General features: G+C 57.0%; 1 protein-coding gene across 2 annotated transcripts in view; it reads right to left on the bottom strand.

The window, feature by feature from the left end:
• VIPR1 (vasoactive intestinal peptide receptor 1) overlaps positions 1-21,917 on the bottom strand; it is a 31,174-nt gene that overhangs the window by 3,096 nt on the left and 6,161 nt on the right. The window contains exons 2-10 of one of the 2 annotated variants that reach the window (XM_028106972.1): positions 17,321-17,432; positions 12,832-12,939; positions 6,319-6,425; positions 4,998-5,101; positions 4,413-4,545; positions 2,033-2,186; positions 1,429-1,489; positions 1,161-1,227; positions 721-812 (exon numbers count right to left, since the gene is read on the bottom strand). In XM_028106972.1, coding sequence (XP_027962773.1) covers positions 721-812; positions 1,161-1,227; positions 1,429-1,489; positions 2,033-2,186; positions 4,413-4,545; positions 4,998-5,101; positions 6,319-6,425; positions 12,832-12,939; positions 17,321-17,432 — 938 coding nt within the window. Of the gene's footprint in view, positions 1-720; positions 813-1,160; positions 1,228-1,428; positions 1,490-2,032; positions 2,187-4,412; positions 4,546-4,997; positions 5,102-6,318; positions 6,426-12,831; positions 12,940-17,320; positions 17,433-21,917 lie in introns of those variants that run through there. The other variant, XM_088026535.1, reaches the window with a different exon arrangement.

Here is a 21,917-nt window from a genome sequence, read left to right on the forward strand (position 1 = left end):
CTTGAGCCCTGTTTTTCTCATGAAACCCTACCTAGTTCTCCAGTCTTCCCAGGAGTAGAGGACAGCCCCCACACCTTTCTAAGCAAGGAGCATGACCACTGTCCCATGACACCGTGCCCTCCCCTGCCATGGCGATACGCTCCCAGACCCCTGAAGAGAAGGAAGCCTGTGTCCGTTTCCTCACCTATAAAATGGGAACAGTTTATAGGGGACTGTGTGGATGACATAAGATGATGCGTGGAAACCCCTTAGCACACACCTGACACGTAAACCGCAGGTGTTATTATTACTGGGGACTGCCGCATCCTGCATGTGGCTACCTCAGTGTTCATCTGGGGGCTCCCCCAGGGCATGCATCTACTGGGCATTTACTGTGTCCCTTTTCTGTGCCAGGCACATGCCAGGCACTGGGCACGTGGTGTGAATAAAGCACAGGTTATCTGTTGTCCTCTCAAGCTCCCTGGCTTGGCGGCAGGTGCATACCTGGGTCAGATCACTTGCTAGGTAAGTGACTGCAGGAGAAGCAGGCCTGGTGAAGGGGGGTGACCTGGGGCAGGCGACACTTGTGGGCTGAGCCAGGTCATGGGGGTGGAGGTGGGCAAGAGGAAGGTGGCTATTTGGTGACTCCGGAGTCACCAAAGTTCCTGGAGAACTTCAAGGAAATGTGGGCAGATTTGAAGACTGGGGATGGGGACACTGGGGGACCCAGGGCATACTCACGAGTACGGGCTGCTGTCACTCTTCCCAACATCTGGGGACCGAAGTTTCTGAACCAGTATTCGGATGATGCGAATAAACAGGATAAAGTTCACCTGGTGGATGAGGTCAAGGTCAGAGAGGGGAGGCCAGGTTGTCCAGCTCCCTATTCCCCCAGGACCCTGCTGCCTGTCCATCTTATCTCTTCCCTAGCTTTTCCCCCTTTGGGCAGGCCATCTGGGAACTCTACTTCACATCTCTAAGGAATGGGCCTCCCAATCCATTTTCTTTACCCTAGAGGAAGAACTGATGGGGAAAGGGATGGGGATAATCCTGCATAGGCACTGGGAAGCCTATGTTTCAGGTCTGACCCTGACATGAATCTCTTGTGTGGCCTGAAGAAAGTTGACTACCCAAGCTGGGCCTCAGTTTCCCCATCTCTACGTGGTGGGAAGAGGCCTTACCAAGATGGAGGTGAGGATGGGGGCCTGTATGATCCACCACAATGAGGAGTTGATGGTGTCCCAGCATCTGGACAGGGCATGGTGGGGGAGAATGAGAGCAGTTGTCCGTAGCCGGATTCAGAGACCCTCCCTGGTGTTCCAGCTCTGCCCCCAAACCGTTTAGAAACTACAGGCCCAGAGTCTGTTGCTCCCAGGTCCCCCTCATCCCACCCAGGGGATCTGCCCCAAGTGATGGCAGCCAGGGGGAGGGGGCGGGGTGGCAGCTCACCCGTAATCTTCAAAATGGATCATGATGATGGTCCACACAATGGTGAATGTGCTGGGCACCCCTGTCAGGGCCAAAGGCGAGAGAAAGAGAGGAGAGGGCACAAGGGAGAGGTTTAGGAGAAAGAACCAGGGTGAATGGGAGGGAGGGAGGGAGGGCGGGAGGGAGGGAGGAAAGGGTAGGTTGCCAGGGCTGCCACCTGCAGTTACATAGGTTGTTCACTGAGCAAAGATACTCGCTCCACTGAGGGGGTGGAGCTCTATGCCTGAGGGGCTGTGTCCACCCAAAGGGAGAATCTTTTTCTAATTTAGATGGAGGCACTTTACAGACTAGCAGTGACCCTGTGTGTCAGGGGCTGAAGGGGAAATGGATGTTCACAGAACCTGTCCCACAGATCAGCCCTAGGTGCAGCTGCAGCCTGAGGGCACCTGCCCTGGGGTCAGATGTTTGGGGGACTTTTGTCAACTCTTTGCCGAGAGCCTGGGAGGCAGGACCCGCAGCTCAGGGAGACCTAAGAGTTCAGGCAGGGTTGGCACCCACCCCCTAGTGAGCTCCCCAGGCCTCGCCCCTTCTGTCCCCAGCTTGGAAGCCCTCCCTGGTACCATACCCCAGCCGATGAGTATGTACCCCCAGAAGTACTTCCGCTCAGAGAAGAAGGAGACGGCAAGCAGGGTGTGCAGGTAGAGGCCCTCCACCAGCAGCCAGAAGAAGTTGGCCATGACACAGTACTGGAATAAGACCATGGCTGCCTTACAGCCCACCTGCAGGGGGAGGACAGAGAAGGGGCTCACTGGGGCTCACAGGGGTCCCCTGCCTGCCCCCAGTCTGCTTGGGGCAACAAACACAGTGGGGCAGGGCCAACTTAATCTCTCTGTTGTTTTTGCATTGTCCCCTTAGAAATGTCCCTGGTGGTTTTCCCATTATCCTTGATTTTAGATCATCTGATATTCTGGGATAAGCTTGCAATTTTAATTATCCATCCATCAGTTTAGCATCTATTCATTTTCCTTCTATATATCTACCCACCCACCCACCTATCCATTTCTTTACCCATAAGATACCCACTACCAGCTCACCCATCTGTCCATCCACCATCCATGCATCCACTGATCATTTATTCATCTTCCCATCTATCAATCCATCCATGCATTCACCCATCCATCTCTCCATTCTTCTACCTTTCCACCTACTAGACACCCACTAGCATCCATCCACCTATCTACTCGCCCACCCCCTACCAATCATCAATCCAGTTTTTCTTGTTTGACCCATCTAGCCTTCCACCTACACAGCCACCCATGCACCGACTTACTCAGCCATCCCTCTACCTACCCATTCACTTAACCCTTTCCCCACCCACTCATTCACCTTATTTCAATAAGGATTGAAGGTAGCTGGAAGAAGGGAGAATTCTTGCTTGAGTTTGCAAGAGTTGCCTGAATGTGTGGGGCTATGCACTGCAGGCTGTGGAGTGGGGCCCTGATGGAAGTGCTGAGGACAGATGGGGGCAGAGAAGAGGCAAGAGGAGAAGGAAGTAGAAATGAAGAGGAGAGGGAAGGGATGGTCATTCCTCCTGGGGGCAGAGGAGCTGGCGGGAGAGTGGGTTCCCCAGGCAGGTGAGGACAACGGGAGAGTCAGGGGGGTCCCTGAGTAGGGCAATCAGGGGCTCTGGGTGGCCCACCTGGCATGACCAGAAGGTCCTGTGGGCCTTCTGTCCTCTCCCAGAAACAGTCTTCCATTTCGGAGCAAGCCCAAAGAGCTGTGAGCCGGAGCTTAAAGCCATCCCCCTCCAGGAAGCCCTCTAGATTCCACGCCTCCCTGGAACACAGGTGCCCAGCCTTCCTTCCTGTGCCCTGGGCTTTAAGACATCCTCAGAGAGCAGCTTACTCCCCTGTCCCTCTGGCTGCAGGCTCCTTCCTCGGGTGGCACTCCAGTCCTGTCAGCTATAGGGGGGCTGGTGTCCCCCATCCTCCCCCACTTGCTTTACAACTAGATTAGCTCATCTCTTTAACAGGACAATTATCTCTGCTTCTTGCCTTTGAAAAGCTTCAGATAGTTGCTAACGAACTGGGAAGCCAGTCTCCCGCAACTCTCCTCAGCAACTCTCCTTAACAAGCGTGCTGGAGACTTCCTGGCTTCCCAGGGTCCTAGTTCCTGGGTGGGATCCTCTGAGGAGCTCTGGGATTTGCCAGGGTGGCCACTCTGGGTTTTCCCTCCCTCTTGTCAAGATGCCCGAGATTCCACCATCATAGGTTCATTCTCTGGGGAGAAGGTATTGCTGACCCCCGAAATAATGCACTGCCTTTGACGTCCCTCATGAAGCAATGAGTCCCTGGCCATAGGAATCATAGGAATAGGTGGGAGCCAGGGCTGGTCTTGAGCTCTCTGTCCTAGCTCTGGGGCACTCAGAGAGGGGGCCCAGTGCTGACGATCACTTGGAGATGGACCCCTTAGTGATGGGCAATGAATTCTTTAGACTCTCTCTTAACTTCCCTCCCCGAGGAAGGCCCAGAACGGGGCTGATGGCAGGGGAAAAGGGAAGAGAAGGGCTGTGTGTTTGGACTGGCTCCAGGTGGTGGTGGTGGGTGGAAGGGTGTAGGAAGGAAGCTTGGAAGTCCTTGCAAGATGGGGAAACTGAGGCAGGGAGTTCCCAAAGGTCACTTGGGAAGTCCACAACAGTGGCGGAACAGGGGGGTTGTGGACTCTGGCCATAAAATGTCCCATTTCCCACCCAGGAGAGGCATTTGTCACGGGCACGGGCAGGTCTGTGAGCTCCCGGGGAAGCTGAGCACTATCTCCTGCTGCTGGGAGGGGAGTGGGATTCAAGGAGCTGCAGATGGTGGCAGATGGGGGGTTGGCCATCCTTGGAGAGAGAGAGAAGAGGAAGGAGGAGAGAGGGAAGGGGGAGAAAGCGGGAGAAGAGGGATCAAGCATGAGAAGGTGAAGGGGAAGAGGGAGAGCGAGGTGGGCCTGGGCAGGGTTCTCACCGAGCCCATGGTGCAATGGTTCAACTCCTCGCTGTCGAAGAGGGTCAAGTCTTTGATGAAGACAGAGGCGGCCCTCAGGATGAAGGACATGAAGAGGTGCATGTGGATGTAGTTCCGCGTGCAGTGGAGCTTCCTGAGCAAGGCGGGCAGAGCTGGGTGGCTGCAGGGGCCTCGGACCCCCACCCCAACCACACTGTCCAGTGCTCCGTGCACGCGCGCGAGGGTAAGGCAAGGGGCAGTGTGTGGCCTCTAAGTGCAGGTCCTGCCCACAGGTACCCCAGCCCTGAGGCAGCCTGGCCTCCCAGTGCCTCAGCCTCCAGGGCCGCCCCACCCTCTGGTGCCCTATCCCGGGCTTGGTGCCATCCTGTGGGGACTAGGCTGAGACAGGTGGACTGCTTTGAGCAGCTTGCTGTCTCCCCAGGAGGTCGGCCTGGCAGGGGGACGGGGACAGGGATTGTGTGCTGCCTGGGTGCGAGGGGGATGACCGGGGAGGGGGCCAGAGCATGACTGGGCCAGGCCGGGCTCGAGCAGAGGAGCGAGCTGGCTGGGTCCGCTTTGAAGCTTGTTGCTGGGGCTAGACCTCACCTGAACAGGCTCAAGATGGCCGTGGCAACGAGGAGGGCAGCGAGGGACAGGCTGTGGCCAATGGTGTAGCTGGTCTTCACGAAATTGTAGAACATGGACCGCTGCTACAGGGGAGAGCGGGGGGGGGGGGGTCCGAGGTAGAGGTGGGGGCTCATCTAGCGGGTGCTGGCAGGGGCGCATGCCCTACACACCCTGCCTCCCATCCCTGCCTTGGCAGATGAAGGGGCCCAGAGCTTGGCTCCCCAGCGGCCCAACACTCTCGCCCTTCAGACTCCATATGAGGCCCTTTCCCTGTGCAGCAAGAGAGGCGGCAGGGCATTAGGGTGCCAAAGAAGACACCGTGGGTAATTTGCCCCCGTGGGCTCTCAGAGGCAGCAGTCTGCAGGGTGAGGGCAATCTGGCCTTTCACGGGGTGGCAGGACAAAGCTAGAATCCAGGGGCTTCTTGCTGGATGCCTCCCCAGTGCCCTCCCCATGGCCACACATGCAGAGCCTCGGTCACTGGGCCCTTCCCTTCTCGCTCTCCACGTCCCATCCCTGCCGGAGTCCAGGCAAGGGGTCAAGTGGGATTTAGGGGATTTAGATCCTGCCTGAGGAGCTGGTGGACTTTGAGGGCCTCTGAGGAAGTTGCCCTCGTGGGAGGAGTGAAAGCTCTGAGAAGAGTGTCTGGGGGTGGGACAGATGTCACAGCCGACAGACACACGCACACACCTGTGTCCCCACACCAAAGCAGTGAGGGGCTCCTAGCTGAGGACTCCAATTACACTCTACCTTCCTGTCCGAATCCCTGCCTGGCTCCTGGGCCCACATCCATACAGTGAGCACATCTTCACCTGCTCCGGGGCATCTCCCTGTCCTGGGACTCAGGACCACGGTACTGTCCCTGTTCCTGTTCCTGTCCCTGGCTGGCTGCTGGGTATCTGAGGGTGGTCCTTCCAGAATCTGCCCCTCAGTTTCTCCTCTGCATGAGACGGGAAGATGAGGCCCGCCTGGCCTGCCCTCTCTAGGGCTGGAGCAAGTCTCCCGCAAGGCACTGGGGTGGCCCAGCCGGGGGATGCTGCTTCAGCTTCTGCTGCTATGTGTCATCCTCATGAAAGCCCCCTTCCTGTTCCCAGTCAGGGAGAGACAGGGGGATGAGCCCCTGGAAGTGCAGGTCTGGTGAGGGAGGAGGCTTGGGCAGGGCAGAACCTCCCCCCCACCCCCGAGTCCTGGCTTCCACACAGACAGCAACCTTACTCCTTGCTAGGGGAGAGTGGAAGGAGCCTTGCAGGCGGATGCACGCTGGGGGGTGGGTGGTGGGGCAGGGGTGCACTGAGGCCCACCTGGTCCAAATCTGATGCCTTGTCATCCCAGCCACAGGCAATGGGGTAGGGGCCAGGCTCCAGGTGCATCCAGCCCTCGTTGGTGCAGCTACGGCTCACGTTGCGGCCTGGGCGGAGAGGAGAGAGGTTGAGGCTGGGAGCAGGGTGAGTCCATGAGTAGGCGTGGGGCCTGGCTGTCTCTGAGCTCACCTTATCCCTGCCACCCCGGGTTGTGACGGGCTCCAGCCGCCCTGCCCTCGACCCCGGGGCATCATGGGGGACTTGGGGTGGGGAAAATCTCCTCCAGGGCTGCCCAGGGGGACCCTCCAACACGAGTGACAGTCAGAGCAGACCTTCCTGGGCTCAGCCCTGCCCCTTGTCATGTCTTGAAACTGAACCCCGGTGCAAGAAAAATAAAGTGATCCTCGTCACAGCCGGGATTCTTGGTACAGAATGACCCGTGACCCTCATCATGAGCTGAGTGTCCACCCTTGTCACAGGGCCATAGGCGGCTGGTGCGGCAGAGGGTCTCTTTGCCCTGTGGGTACAGACAGCTGCCCTCTGGCTGGGCCGAGGGGCTTGTCCTGGGTCAGTCGGCCTGGGCCGACGGGCCCGCTTTCCTCCCTCACCCAGCATGGCTCAGACGTGCCACTGGAGAGGGACCAGAGGTGAGGCAGGAAGGAGGACGCCTGATAAGGGTGCAGGTCTGAAATCCTAAGTGGAGAAGCAGGGAGTCAGAGTCCTGGCCGGGGAGCCTGCCCAGGCAAAGGTGTGTGCGGGGCGGGGAATCACACAGCACAGCCCCGCAGGATCTTGGGGCTGAACTTCGCTGTGGCTGGGGCTCCGGGGCTGTGGCATCCTCCACTGTCCTCGGAGGCCCAAAGCTGCAGCAAAGGGACAGGACCTACTAAGGGGGCCTGTGGTGTGAGGGCTACCCACGTGGCGGCCCGCTCTCTAGCCCTGGCGAGGGGCTGCAGAGAAAACGGGGGAGCCAGAGAAGAGCCCAGGACTCACTAAAGAGCACCCAGGGCTGAGTCCCGGAGAAAGCTGGCTTGTTGGGGTGGGAGGGAGGGGGGGAGAGGAGGAGAGGAGGAGGGAGAGAATGATGAGGTGAGGAGATGAGGAAGAGCTGAGAAAGAACAAGGTCCCCAATGTCCTCGCTCTGTAGTTCCTTCCCCACCAGCAGGTGGCCGCTGTCATCACGGGGGTCATGAGCACCAGCACCAAGCAGCATCACCACCACCAGCTCCAGCACAATGGCAAGTTTGGAGAACCTTCGTTTGTCACTACTGGACAGAGCACTTGAGGCCCAGCGTCTTACTGGATCCCCTCAACCCTCCGGTGAGGAAGGGAATCCCATTTCCCACTGGAGAAGCCAGGCTCCCCGAGGTTGGTCACTTGCCCCAGGCCACACGGAGAGGACAGGCTACGGCAGGTGTGATCCCCAGAGTTGTCCCAGGCGACCTTGCCCCCGCCTGCACTGAGGGGACCTGAGGACTTGTTTCGGGTGTCCAGGCGCAGAGCTGTAGGGGGAGTCGAGGTGTCCTGAGAGCTCAACGGGGGGGGGGGGGGGGGCGTCACTGTGCATGTGCATTTAATATTTCTCAGCTTGGCTTGGAATACACCCGACCGCGTGATTCCCTGTCCGCCATTTCTGGAAATCCTCCTGGCCGCCCTCTGAAAGAGGTTCTTCCCCACCCTACTTGATGGCTGAGGAACTGAGGGACAGCCAGGGAGGAGTAGCCCGGCCTGGGTCTCTTCCCACTGCGAGGTCCTGGGGCCAGCAGGAGAGACTCCGCTGAGGCAGAGGCGTCGGGCTGGGCCAGTTCCTGACTTGGCAGCCCTTTTCTGTGCTGGCCTCCCAACGGCCCTGCGGCAAGAGGCTCCCAGGGCAAGAGAGAGGTCTTCACTCAGCCCCTTAGCTTTCCCCCCCGTGCAGCCTGGGTGGGCTCCATGCAGGCCTGCCTCAGCCCCAGATCTCAGGACCTCACCGAGGGCCCCTCCCAGGATCCGATTCTTGGGCGGACTTCCCCCACCAACCGGGGGCCTGGGGCAAGTCAAAAAAGGCTACAGGGCCAAATCAGCCAGCCTTGAGCTTGGAACACCAATGCCTCAAGTTTTGAGCTCCCCACTGGCCAGAAGGACCAGGGCTCGGTGAGGCCAGGCCCGTGACATGGCAGACACCTGGTGCCACATTGAATTAGGTGACCCATCAGCATCCACACCACAGGGGCTGGGGACAGCAAATGTGACTGTGTTAAAGCTAGCCATTAGGAGTTATTACGAGTTCCACTAAAGGAGGGGCATGCCAAGGCCAAGAGAGGTCGGGTGACTTGCCTATGGTCACACAGCAAGGAGGCAGCAGGCTTGGGATACAGTCGTGGGTTAGCCTGGCTCCGCATCTTTCTGGGCTTCCAGAGTGGCTGAAGGGGCACCCTGGATAGGGTGCTGGATAGGCTGGCTACCCCGGATATCGGGGGATGGGAGCGGATAGCGGGTCATCTTCGGGGTTGGGTGGCCTCTTTGTAGAGCCCTGGGATTGTGGCCCAGGTCTCAAAGGGAACTATTCTTGAAGAGAGACCTCAAGGGTGGCCACCATGAGACCCGAAGAAGCAGTCCAAAGTCTGTCTCCAGCCTGGGCCTGGGAACCAGTAGAACTTGTGTGTATAGAGGGGACTATGGAGGGGGCGGAGGGAGGGGCTAGGGACTTTAACCCCCCAATCTCCCAGTTTCCTGCGGCTCACTGGGTCACACAAAGAAGTCACTGCCCTCCTCCCCTCCCCCCCCCCGGGCTCTCCATGAGAAAAGCACAGCTCAGTGACTGGAAGTAGAAAACAGGGGAATTTCTTCCTCCCTGCTGCCCTCTCTCCCCTCCCCATCAGTCACCAGTCCCATCCCAGCTACCCTTCCTCACCACCACCACTATCTTCTCTCTCCGGAATTAGGCAGGAGCCTCCTGATGGGTCTCCCTGCCTTCCTGTCCCCTCCAACCCGCCCCCACCCCGAGATAGCTGAGGTGAGATTGCTCTCAAACCTAGCTCTGACCATGGTGCTCTCCGGCTGAAATCCTGTCAGTGGTGCCCCGTCCCATTGAGCCGGGGCAAACGTCTCAGGTTGGCGTCAGGACTTTCTTATCTAGGGCTTCACGATGCAGGGGGTGGAGCAGGGTGAGGAGGTGTCCCATAGACCCACAGACATGGGTAATGCAGCCCGTGGGGAGTCTTCTCAACCAAAACATCGATCCTAGTTGTCACTCCTAAAAAATGTCTCTTCAAATATTTCAAGGTAAAAACACCACAGATGAAAGACGTGCAGACCAGGAATCAAAGGACTAAGCCCCCATGGACATTTTGGTGCCTTGATGAGCGCTCCCTTGCCTGGCCAACACTCCTCCCCCACGGTTGTTAACCACCCAGCCTGGGGAGATGGCTTCTCTCTAACTCTACAGTCTTTATCCTTTTCAGGTGCCTTCAGCTTTCCCTGTAGAACTACGACCCTTCCAATACTTCCAGGGAACACACTCCTTCCCCAGTCCTGCTACCTAAATGGGGGAGAGTTGGGGTTGGCATTGTCCCTGCTCTACACTTGCCTTCTCGCAAACCTCCCTCTTTGGAGTTTAAGGTCACTGGCTCACACCTTCTTCCCAGGAAAACACGCCCTCTTTCCCTTCCATTTTTAGCCCCTAACCTGGTCTCCTATTTCTCTCCATCCTTTTCAGAGGCTAAGGCCACCAGGTATAGCTAGCTGTGCAGGTTGTTCACTGCACAAGGGCATCTGGCTGATAAACATGGCGGCTACAGTCTATCTCATATTCAAGTTGTCATTAGGTGGGTTCTGGTGAGAGGCTGAGGAGGGGCTGCCTTCTCATCTGCACAAAGGCACACGTGGGCCTCGATGAGGCTGGCAGCCTTTGGGGGGTGGGTAGCCAGATGGTGGGCTGCCGTCCAGGTTCTTAAGTGAAGGAGCTGCCTTGACAATTCCAGCAGGGACAGAAGGAAAAGCCGTCAGGAGGAATGCAATTAGCCGAGTGTCAAGGAGGAACACGAGTAGCAGGCATTCCAGGGATCTGAGAGAAGGCTGGTTGCCAGGCCCTGCAGATTGGACGCACCAGAGCTGCCGGAGGAGTTCATTGCCTACCTGCCCAGGTGCTGGGTTCCCCCGGAGAGCTGGGCTAGGTGGGAGCTGGCCGGGATTACGGCACATTTCTGACTGCTCCCAGACTCCTCAGGGAGGGCACCGACGTATCTCTCTCACCGCTGAGGTCACAACACTGAGCACTGGGCGGGGGGGAGGGGGGAGGCACTTGCGTGCAAAACCAACCTGCTCCAAAAAGTCCCTTTGGCCCACCACCTGTCCCCATTTTACAGAGAAACAGATCCAGAGAGGGAAAGGCCACCTGGAATAAGAGATGTCCAAGAGTCTTTCTGCTCAGCCTCTGAATTCTTATCTAGGTCCCGCTCCTCTTAATCCTCCCCTCTCCACACCTGCTCCTCCCTCGGGTCCTCCCCTCTCCAGATCTGTTCCTCCCTCGGGTCCCTGCCCCTCCAGACCTGCTTCTCTCTCGGATCCTCCCCTCTCCAGACCTGCTCCTCCCTCGGGTCCCTGCCCCTACACACCTGCTCCTCCCTCGGGTCCTCCCCTCTCCAGACCTGCTCCTCCCTCGGGTCCTCCCCTCTCCACACCTGCTCCTCCCTTGGGTCCTCCCCCTCCAGACCTGCTCCCTCCTTGGGTCCCTGCCCCTCCAGACCTGCTCCTCCCTCGGGTCCCTGCCCCTCCAGACCTGCTCCTCCCTCGGGTCCCTGCCCCTCCAGACCTGCTCCTCCCTCGGGTCCTCCCCCTCCAGACCTGCTCCTCCCTCGGGTCCCTGCCCCTCCAGACCTGCTCCTCCCTCGGGTCCCTGCCCCTCCAGACCTGCTCCTCCCTCGGGTCCCTGCCCCTCCAGACCTGCTCCTCCCTCGGGTCCTCCCCCTCCAGACCTGCTCCTCCCTCGGGTCCCTGCCCCTCCAGACCTGCTCCTCCCTCAGGTCCCTGCCCCTCCAGACCTGCTCCTCCCTTGGGTCCTCTCCACTTCAGACCTGCTCCTCCCTTGGGTCCTCCCCACTCCAGACCTGCTGCTCCTTCGGATCCTCCCCCCTCCAGACCTGCTCCCTCCTTGGGTCCTCTCCGCTCCAGACCTGCTCCTCCCTTGGGTCCTCCCCCCTCCAGACCTGCTCCTCCCTTGGGTCCTCCCCCCTCCAGACCTGCTCCTCTCTTAGGTCCTTCCCTCTCCAGACCAGCTCCTCCCTCAGATCCTACCCACTCTAGATCTGCTCCTCCCTTAGTCTTTGATGAGTCTCCCAGCTCATCAAACCTAGACCCAAGGAGGACAGGCTGGATCCCTCCCTCCCTGCCATGAGTCACACACACCCTTCATAGGCAAATTTCCCACTTCTCTCCTCTGCCATGCTCCAGGTCCAAACCATTACCACTTCTCTCCTCTGCCATGCTCCAAGTCCAAACCATTACCTTGTGACTGGGTCTTCCCCTTGCACTCCCAGAATCCTTTCTTTCATGGAAATCTGAATTATCGGTTAAAAACCTAAACCTAAATTGGACTACGTCAGTCCCCTACTGAGGAGGGGGAGCCACCCCAGTGGCTTCTCAGTGAACTTAGGAAAAAGTCCAAGTCCTCAGTCAGTGCTCAGGGCCAGCATGGCTTCTGCCGCCGGTCTCTTTCCTCTCCTCCCTCCCCTGAGCTCTTTCTGCTCACCCACTCCATTTCTTTGGTGTCCACCCCACGGGCTGCTGGTTGTCCCTCCCCGTGATCCCCACACCCAGATCTTTCCCATCTCCAGGTCTTCGGACAGCAGCTGAAGTATCACCGCCTCTATCCATGAACACCTGCCTTCATGTTGTGCCTTAGCCCCTTCTCCTGCCCAGGACTCCTCACCGTTTATGACACGTGTTTGTTTTCATGCTAAATGTCTCTTCAGCTCGAGCCAGGCAGACAGCATGGCTGTGCTAATGCTCCCTGCCCTGTGTTTGTCTAGCCCATGCCTATCATACTGGTAGATGTTTAAGAAACGGTCACTGAATGGAAGAATGACTGAATATATGCTGGAAGCTTCCTTAGCTAGTCGATAGCAAGAAAGCCCAGTTCCTAAAGAGCCTCCTCCTTTTCTTTTCTGCCTTTTATGAGAACATTTACTGAAGCAGAACATGACAAGATGTGTAAGCAAAGCCCAAAAGGTCGTCGGCACCATGGGAGCCATAATTTAGTCATGCATCTGTCAGTCAATTGGTTATCAATTGCTGAACAAATATTTAGTGAGCCCTTCTCACGTGCTTATCTTTTATGTGAAGAGCTAATCAAATCCCATGAATCCTTCGAAGACCTGATGCCAGCACACCTCTTCCAGGAAGCCCCCCCACCAATTGTTCGAGCCGCTTTGACCACTGTCCTTTGCTTTCTCACTTCCTTGACAGGTGAGGACCCGCTCCAGCTGGTACCACCTGTGCCGCCCGAGCTCCCTGGCTTCGATCCAGGCCTCTTACCTTGAGCTGGGGAAAATAAGTTAAAGATGAGGGGGCAGGCCAAGACGACCACCTGGCCCGGAGGGGTGGCTGGCCAGCAGGTGAGGTTGTCCCACATCTTGCTGCAGCCTGATGGGGGAAGGCAGAGGACACACAGGTCAGCGTGGTCACCGGGTTCCTCCAGCCTTGGGGCCTGAGCCCACAGGCACCCATTCTTCTTCCTCCTCCAGGGTCCCACCTGGAGGAACCTCCAGCCTGAGAGAGCTGGCACCATCCTGCCCAGGCTGCAGAGGGCCTGTCCAGATGGGCAGCAGGACTACAGCTCCATGGTCCGCAGCGAGAGATGGAGTGCCCCCGGGGGTGTTTTGAAGAGTGGTGGGGGTTTTGTTTGTTGCAGAGATTGGGGGTCTCACCCTGCATTTATGGGCAGGTGCCAGGGATGTCAGGCAGACATCCTGCAAGGTGTCACACAATAATGAATTGTGTAGTATTCTGCAAGACTTTCAGATGAGCCCCTGGGCATTTGTGTAGGTGAAAACCTTTTGTAATGACCAGAGCCTAGACTCTTACTCCATTTTGCATATAAACACCAGGTACTTACTGTACAGGTTTAACATACGTGGGGTTTTCCAGAAATGCAACTGAGTAAAGGGAGGGAAGACTGTGCTTTATTGTATGTTGAACATTATTAAGGTTTTGGAAAATCACATTACCTCCAGCAACGTTGTCCGTGGACCTGAGTCAGGGAAGCAACCACCGTGTAGGTCAACCTACTCGTCACATTTCCAGAACGGACAAGCATAGATACAGTCTTCAGACTGTGTCTTATCTGTCAGTGTGATCGTGCCTGAATATGTGCATAGTATTTCATTATAAATCATTTTCCTTTTTATTTTTCTTTTACAACCAGAACTTCATTAAAAAAAAAAAAATGAATGCACATGTCCTGAATTCCGTTTTATAGTAAAGGAGACATTAAAAAATATTTGTCATAAAAGGAGGTGCCGGGTACGATGGGGTGGTGGGATTCAGCTAGGTCTTGAGGTGTCTTCAGAAAATTAAAAAAGCAACACATATGCCCCCAACTCAGTCAAACTGTGATTTGCACTGTGGGGTGGTGGTGCTCAGGAGGTAAGTTCAGAGAAAACCCCGCCCTGCAGGTGAGCCCTGAGGGCTGGCTGGTGAAGGGTGCACAGCGGGGTCCCTAGGCGTCTGCTATAATAGGCAGATGCATGATTTTGCCTGTTTGGGGTCTGGGTGCCAGTGAGGGACTGGGACTCCTCTGGATCCCTTTGCCTGGGGGAGAATTCACTGTTTCTTGGCAACCCTGCCGGGCCCATAGATTTCCTAAGGAAACCCAACCCCCAAGCCAAAGTCAATGCCAGTTGCACCCAGCCCAGCCCAGCCCAGGTCCGAAGGTTCCTAAGTTCTCACGTAGGGGGCCTGGGAGGAGGAGGTGAAAGGATGTGCCCACTTGGGGAGGAGACTTGGGACCCTGAGTGCCGGATGGGCTGGCGGTGGGGAGGGGGGCCTTCTGGGGCTGCAGCAGCGGGGGGGGCGGGGGGGGAGCAGAGGCTGAAGGCTGACAGCCCCTGGATCTGCGGGGCCTGGGCAGAGAGCACGACCTCCCTTCCTTGGGGGCCCCAACCACTTCTGTCCACTCTGTCTTGAGGCTTCTGTGGCCTCCCTCTGGCTCCCAGTCCCTCCTCCACTCCTGTGCCAGCCTCTCTGGAGGCCCTGGAGGGGTCCACGAGGCCAGGCACCTCCAGCTAGCCGTTCAAGGCCCTGTTAATAATATCAGCAAATGCTTACATAGCCTTTGTATTTGGGAGGCACTGTCCTACTCTCTTTAAATAAACAACTTATTTAACCCTCCCATTTTACAGAGGAGTAACTGAGGTACGGAGCAATACGGTAACTAGCCCAAGGTCACATTGCTGGTGAATGGTGCAGCCTGTTCACACGTTCCTACGCTCCCTTTCCAGCAAACCTCTTGCACTCCTCCCATTCTGAAGGGCTCCAGGCCCATTTCTTATGGGGAATTTTGCTCTGCTGGACTGTTTAGCCCTCTGACTATGCTGGGCACACCTTGTTTTGTAGGCCAGTTATTGTGTCTGGGTCCCCGCCAGACTTCAAGCCCTCTGGATCTCGAGCTCAGCATGGAGCTGGGTCCCTGGCCCTGAGCTCAGCTTCCCCAGAAGCGGCACAGGGAGAGGGAGACTGGGCACTGCCCTTCGGGAGGCTGCACTTGGCCTCAAGGACTCTCAACACCACCAGGACTGGTCTGTGAACTGTGACATGGCAGGGGAGCCAGGGAAGAAAGGCCATGGAGGGCATGTGGTCAGGGAAGCTTCCTGGAGGAGGCAGCAGGTTCAGGAAGTTGAGAAGGGAGTGACAGGCAAGCAAATGCTAGTGATGTGGAGAGCCTGTTGTCTCTGTGCGTGCCCCAGAGAGGCCCCACGGGCCCCACCCCATATGTCCCCAGGCCCACAGAGATGCAGGGCCCTGGCGGGCTGTGTGTGCCCACTGGGGACTGCCACCTCAGCAAGAAAACAAGTCTGGAGCCTGGGGTGGGAGGTGGTGAGGCAGGGCAGGGGGCTTCTGCTCTGCCATTTTATAGACACGTGCGCACCGACAGACACACAGACGCGCACTCCCCAGACACAAAAGAACCACAGACGTACATGCAAATACGCATACACGTATGCTTACTTGGACATGGAAAGACCAGGCACAAGCAAGCAAACAAAGGCACAGAGACACCCATGCAACTCACAGATACACATGCATAGACAGGAGTGGGCATACTGCAGATATTCCCACTGATACACGCACACATCCACAAACCAACACACAAAGACACGGCACACCAGGCAGACATATCCAGGCCTTGCCAGGCTTACAGAGACACATGCCCCTGCCACAGAGAGACACTCAGAGTCCGACATGGGGCTTTACAGGTCCCAGAGGCACAGGCAGCTCCAGACCCACGTGGGCTAAGAGCACACATCTGGATACGCACGAACATGCACAAAGCCCCACACAAGGTCACGGGCAGACTCATCGCCCACAGACGCATACTCGCCCTGCTCTGGATCCGAGGCCGCCTTCCTGGTGACAGGATGTTGGCACCCGACAGGTGCCCTGTGCCAGCAATGACCTCATTGGGATCACGAGGGTGGCTTGCCCTCGGGGCCTAGGAGGCACTGCAGTGGGGCCTGGGATTCTGGGGTCTCGGCCTCTCTGGGCTGCCTGCAGTCCCAGACCCCACTGCTGGGGCCCGCTGAGGCCCATCTACCACATCTCCTGCCTCCCTGCCCTGGAGGGTGGGGGGTGGTGCACAGGCAGTGGGTGGTCTGGCCACCCCTCACCCAGGGCTTAGTCTGAAGGCCCCAGCAGGCACGGCTTTGTCCTTCCTTAAGAGCGGCGGGGGGAGGTAAAGGCCCTCCAGGAGGCTACAGACACTCCCTTATGATGCAGGAGGCAGAGACTCTGGGCACCAGGGCCAAGAAGGAGGGATCCAGGAGGGGTTGCATAACTGTCAGCCTCAGAGAGGTGACAGGAGACTGGGGAGCCCGGGGGGTGTAAAGATGCTCCCTATTCCTGAGCAAGGCGGTTACATAACTGCAAGTGTGGCCTCAGGGAGGTGACCTGGTAGGGACACCCAGAGCAGGCACAGCTGCCCAGCTGCTCTGGCCCTTCCCCGCCCTCAGGGAGCCTTGAGCTCCACGCCCACCCCCACTCCTCATAAGCAGTCTGCCCAGGCACCTCCCACCGCCCCCAGTCTCTCTGCTTCTCCACATCCTGCCCACCCTTCAGAATCTGGCTCAAGGGTACCCTTCAAAGGAAGGTCTCTAATTCCTCCCATTCCTTCCCTGGGCAGCCGTGCCAAGTGCAGGGTACCAGGGGTGGGGGAGTGGGGGGTAGAGGGTGCTGTCTGTCGTCTGATGGGATGGTCTTCCCGGCTCTGGGCAGCTGGGCAGCCTCGGCCTGAGGGTGCCCCTGGCATCACCCTTCCCACCACGAGGCTGGAGCTCTCCCACACCCCCTCAGGAGGAAGAACTGGGCCCCCATGTGTTCAGCCTCTAGGTTTGACTGTGACTCGTCTCTTCAGCTGGACAATGAATGAGCTGATGGTTCATCTGGTCTGCTGAAGATGGGCTGGGCTGGGGAGGGAAGTGTGTGTAGGTGGCACGTCTGGGTGCAGAGTCTGGGGTTGGGAGGAAGGAGCTGGGCCTCAGAACCCCCAACCTAGTGCGTTCTCCTTGGTGAACAGCAGGGAGCTCCCAGACCTGGGGCAGGTGGTGGGATCAGAGAGACCTGTTAGGGCTTCCTGCTTCCATCTGGTCCCCCAGCTTCTTCCAGCATCCTCTCCTCGCCCCCAGCAGCTCCATGGTGCCATCCCCACCCAACATGTGTGGGAGGAATGTACCTGGATCTGGGCTCACACTGTGATGAGAAGCAGGGCTCCCTGAGGGGTCCGGGGCCCTCTCTTCCTGCTGGGCCTCACCTGCTGTGTCATTCTCCAGCTGAGCTTCCTCCAGGCACCTCTTGTGCTGCACCTCGATCATCCGCAGATGGTAACATTCTTCCTCCCACTGCGGGTTGGTTGCCTGGCCACCCTGGGGGACAGAGACAGGGAGGGGACCTGTCATCCTCATCAGTGGCCTACCTCTCATCCACAGACTCCAGGAACATGAGGCCCAACAAGGCCTGTCACTTGACTGACCCAAGTTCCAGACAGAACCCCAATCCCAACCCCAGACTAAAACCCGACCCGGACCTGGATTGGACCCCGAACTCCTGTCCGCCGTCCCCAAAGCTGGGTCTGCCTGGAGGGCCCTGTCATGGCTTCCTGGTGGCTTCTAACAGTGCTGCAGCTGTAACAACTTGGTCTTTTGGTGGGGGTGGGGGGGGCACTATGGCATTACTCTGGACGAAGGTTGGAGGGCCTCTCTGTGGGGCCCAGAGCTGGCCCTCAGGACTCTGCCACCCTCCAGCCTGGGTTGGGAGTCCTGGGTCCTTGCCTCAGTCTCTCTGGATGAGTGGGGCCCAGCTAGTGCTACCGGGTTATGAGGAGTTAGGTCCCTGGAGCCAGGCCTGGGAGGAATCCAGGAGTCTGGGGCTGCATCTTCCAGGCTCTGTCCCCATTCCAGGAGGCTGTGCTGTCTCCTGGGTCACCAGGCTGGGAGGAGGACACTGGCCCTCCTTGCCCGGACCTCACCGGCTTTCTTCTTAGCTTCTGAACGATTCCAGCGGTATGAAATCTAATGAAGGAGGGGAGGTTTCAGGAAATACGAGAGGCCCCTCTAGGATGGCTTGCCATCCCACCACACCTCCTCTGCCTCTGCCTCTGTCCCTGCCCCTGGGAGGTGGGGACAAGGGATGGGAAGGCCCACGCCTCCCAGCCTCCCCTTTCCCGCACGCTGGCCAGGGATCAGGGATGGAACCAGACCTGCCTGCTGGCATGGGGGCAGGCGGACATTGGCATTGGGGCCAACATGTGAGTACGGGTGATGGCTGCCCAGGGACAGACAGGAAAAAACAGGTCTTGGGAACCACTGGGTGGGCAAAGGCAGGTGAAGGCCTCCATGGAGGATCCACTGAGCTGGTGGAAACTTCTGCGAGTCTCTTTGGCTTTGGGGAAGTGGCTGCCACTCCTGGGCAACCCCATATCAGTTTCCTTCTCCCTGCTCAGGGAAGAGAATGCCACAGTTCCCCAACAGGGCCGTTGGAGAAAGTTCAGCAAGGCAGCTCCAGCATCAAATACTCTCGGTGTCTCTTCCATCTTGTCCCTCCTGCCCTGGGACAAGGTCCTCAATTCCCTCAAATAGGCCTCAAGCAGCTCCCCTGCTGACTCAAAGGCATTTTGCAGTGGGGCTATGGAGGAAAGCACTTCCTGCCTTCTGGCCTGGTACCAAGGGTGTGACTTTGACCACTGTTCTAAGTAAGGTGACCCCACAGAGGGATAAGCATCCCAGGTGCCAGAGACTCTCCATTGCTATAGAGGAATGGGGTCCAAACAGAAGCTGGACAACTCAGTGCTCAAGAGGCTGCACAGCTGAGTCCCTTCCACTCAACACTCCTGTCCCTTGTGGAGGCCATGGTGAAGCCTCATTGTCACAGAGGTCCTCAATGTCCAACTTTCCCATACTTGGCTAAGAACCACAGCTGGCCTAGCCCAGGTGCAAGGGGAAGGCCTCATTGTCCAGGATGCCTTTCAGATGTCCCAGCACCCGGGCCTCACCCGCCCATGTGCCATGGGCCTGGAAGCCCCACAGTGAACCTGGGTTCCATCTTGGACTGTGAACTTTATCAGCCAATGGAGGTAAAGACATGAGCTGGTAAATCATTTAAAACTTGGCATATGGAAAGTAACACAGATCTATTATGGAGCAGGATATGGTTATTCATATAACTGTTTCAAAGAAAATACATGGGATTTGAAGGAAATGTGCTGTGGTCCCTCTTTGGGGTCACATGCTTCCCTTCTTGCCCCAAAACATTACTCAGACTCAAACACTCGAGATGCTCTGTCTTCAGTGATCTGTGGCCGGTGCATGCTGCTCAGGCATGGGAAGAGGGGTGGCCAAAGGACCCCAGAGGTGACTTCTGGAAGAAGAACCTGGGGACTGGCTCATGTCCCACCATTGGTCTGTCTTGCTTGTCTGGAACACGCTTCTCCCCAAAATGCCTTCCCAGCCCTACTGCCCTCCAGCAATGCAGTTTGTTCTGCCTTCTGGCCCCCTCCCAGCCTCGCCTGTGTCTCCTGCCCATTCTCCACAACCCTCCCCCCCCGCCACAACATGAACATGGGATGGATGGTAGTAGACCATCTGTTGTTGCTGCCTTCTACCATCCTTTACCTTCCTCTGGTGCCATGTCATCATCTCGATCTGGGAAACTACCTCCTTCCCCACTCCTAGTTCTTGGGGTGCTTGGTGTCTTCTAAGAGGTGATCAGACTTGAGCCCGTCAGAGCATTCCTGGCCTTAGTGCCTGGCACGTGGCCCAAGTCAGGCTGCTCAGAGCCAGCAGGCTCATTCCTGGGATTTTGGATTAAGCGACTAGACAAATAGATTTGGTCTTTCCAACTAGACTGGAAACCTCAAAGGGTGCAGGGGTTGGGACTGCTGCTACCATCTTGTTGCTTCTTGTGTTGTTGTGGAACACAACAATGAAGGCCACACAGGTAAAGGCTGAATAACGGGATGGAGGAAAAACTGGGTCCTCTTGACATTTTCTGAGTCCCTGGACGCAGCCATGCCTGAAAGTAACCCTGTTTCCAGCAACATGAGTCAGTATCTTTGCTTATTGCTTGAGTAAGTTGAGTTTTCTATCCCTGTAACCAAAAAAGTCCGGAGTTGTGCTCTGAGGACAGGACAGTGGATGCCCTCATTTGCTGGGTCCTCTTTTTTTTTTTTTTTGAGAGAGCACGCAAGTCAGGGGGAGGGGTAAAGGGAGACAGAGAGAGAAAATCTCAAGCAGCCTCCATGCCCAGGGTGGAGAAATGCAGGGCTCAATCTCACGACCCTGAGATCACAACCCGAGCTGAAATCAAGTGTCAGATGCTTAACCAACTGAGCCACCTAGGCACCCCTTTGCTGGGTCCTCTTAAGCCAGAGCTGTGGCCATGCTGTTTGCCAAGAGATAATTCCTTTTTAATCACCAAGGGCATCATAGGGTTCTTAGCACCTTCTGCTTACCACTCTCTGACGGTGGAAGGCTGTTGGGTCAACTTCTCTAGACAACTCTGCCTGCCCCACCCAGCAGCATAGCCACAAAGCCTTTCCTGAGTGGCAGTTTGCAGAGGAGGGGCAGGAGGCCCTGAGGTAATCTGGCAGTGTGGGCTGTCTCTGAATAAAGTGAGGGTAGGCTGGAAGATGAGCTCAGTCTTCACGCCAATTTAGCTGAGTGTTAGACCCCATCTGCAGAAGGGTAGAGGAAAGAGAGACCCAGTGGGGGACCTGAGATCCCCTAGCAAGTGCACGTTCCTAGATGGGACCTGCATCTCTGACCACTAGTCTGGACTACATCAATCCTGCTCCATGACCTTGCCTTGGGCCATCTGATCTACCATTGCTCTTTGGGGGACAGGGCCAGGGCAGCTCCCTGTAGCCCTTATCACTGAGGAATTCAGGCAGACTTTGAACTTCCTCTTCCACTTATTTCCCTATGCTAAACATCCTCATTATACCTCTGGACTCCAGACACACTAAACTGGAAAATTCCCAGCCAGATACAGCCAAGCCTACTGATTCCAGGAAAGGGTTCCAGGGTGGGATATAGCTGGGGTGTGGGCTTCATAGAGAATGGGTAGTAGAGGTGCATCTTTGAAGGATGTAAATTTGATCATTAGAGGTGGAGTAAGAACATTCCAAAAAGTAGGAGCAGTGTGTAGAGAAGCATGGAGGTTTGAAAATGCCTAATACACGCAAGGTTGCAAATACACGGTGTGGCTGCAGCCAAGGGTCCTGAGGCATCAGGAGACAAGTTGTGGGACACGGGCAGGGGCCAGGCCTCATCAGTTCCTGCCTGGACAAGTGTACTAGCTTTCAGCCCCACCGCCTGCAACCCAAGGTCCCCAGGGCCTACGAGTCAAAGCCCACACTTCAAAACTGGCATTCAAGGCCTTCCCTATTTCTACTACTGCCTATATTTCCTGACTTGTCTCCTGGTGCCCCACATGGAGAGGAGAAAGCAGGGCTTTCTCTCAGGCCCTCACTAATTCCCCTGCTGGGCTGAGCTCCAATGAGCTTCAAGTCACCTGACCTTGTGGGTGGGTTGAGGTGGAAGTTTCAGGCCAGATGGAGCCCCCAGCACCCTCTCTATCACAGGAGTTCCTGAGCCCAGAAGAGGAGACCCGGACAAGAGTGAGGAAATCTGTAGCCTCCCTTGCACCTGGGTCCTCTTCTGTCCCCTGCCACAGTACTGGCTGGATGTGGGAGGTTACGGACTGGATGTTGGCAGGAGAATCCTGAGTCTCTGCTTGGGGGCAGGGATTAACCAAATCTCATGAATTCTGCCTGCTTACCTGGGTCCCTCCTCTCTGTCCTCACTGTGAGGGTCTTGGGAGAAAGCAGAGCTTTCTCCTCCAGGTGGGGCTCC

Source organism: Eumetopias jubatus, unplaced genomic scaffold, assembly GCF_037043125.1.
Source record: "Eumetopias jubatus isolate StellerSeaLion01/CBP00866 unplaced genomic scaffold, mEumJub1_p1.0 scaffold_1, whole genome shotgun sequence".
Lineage (NCBI taxonomy): Eukaryota > Metazoa > Chordata > Mammalia > Carnivora > Otariidae > Eumetopias > Eumetopias jubatus.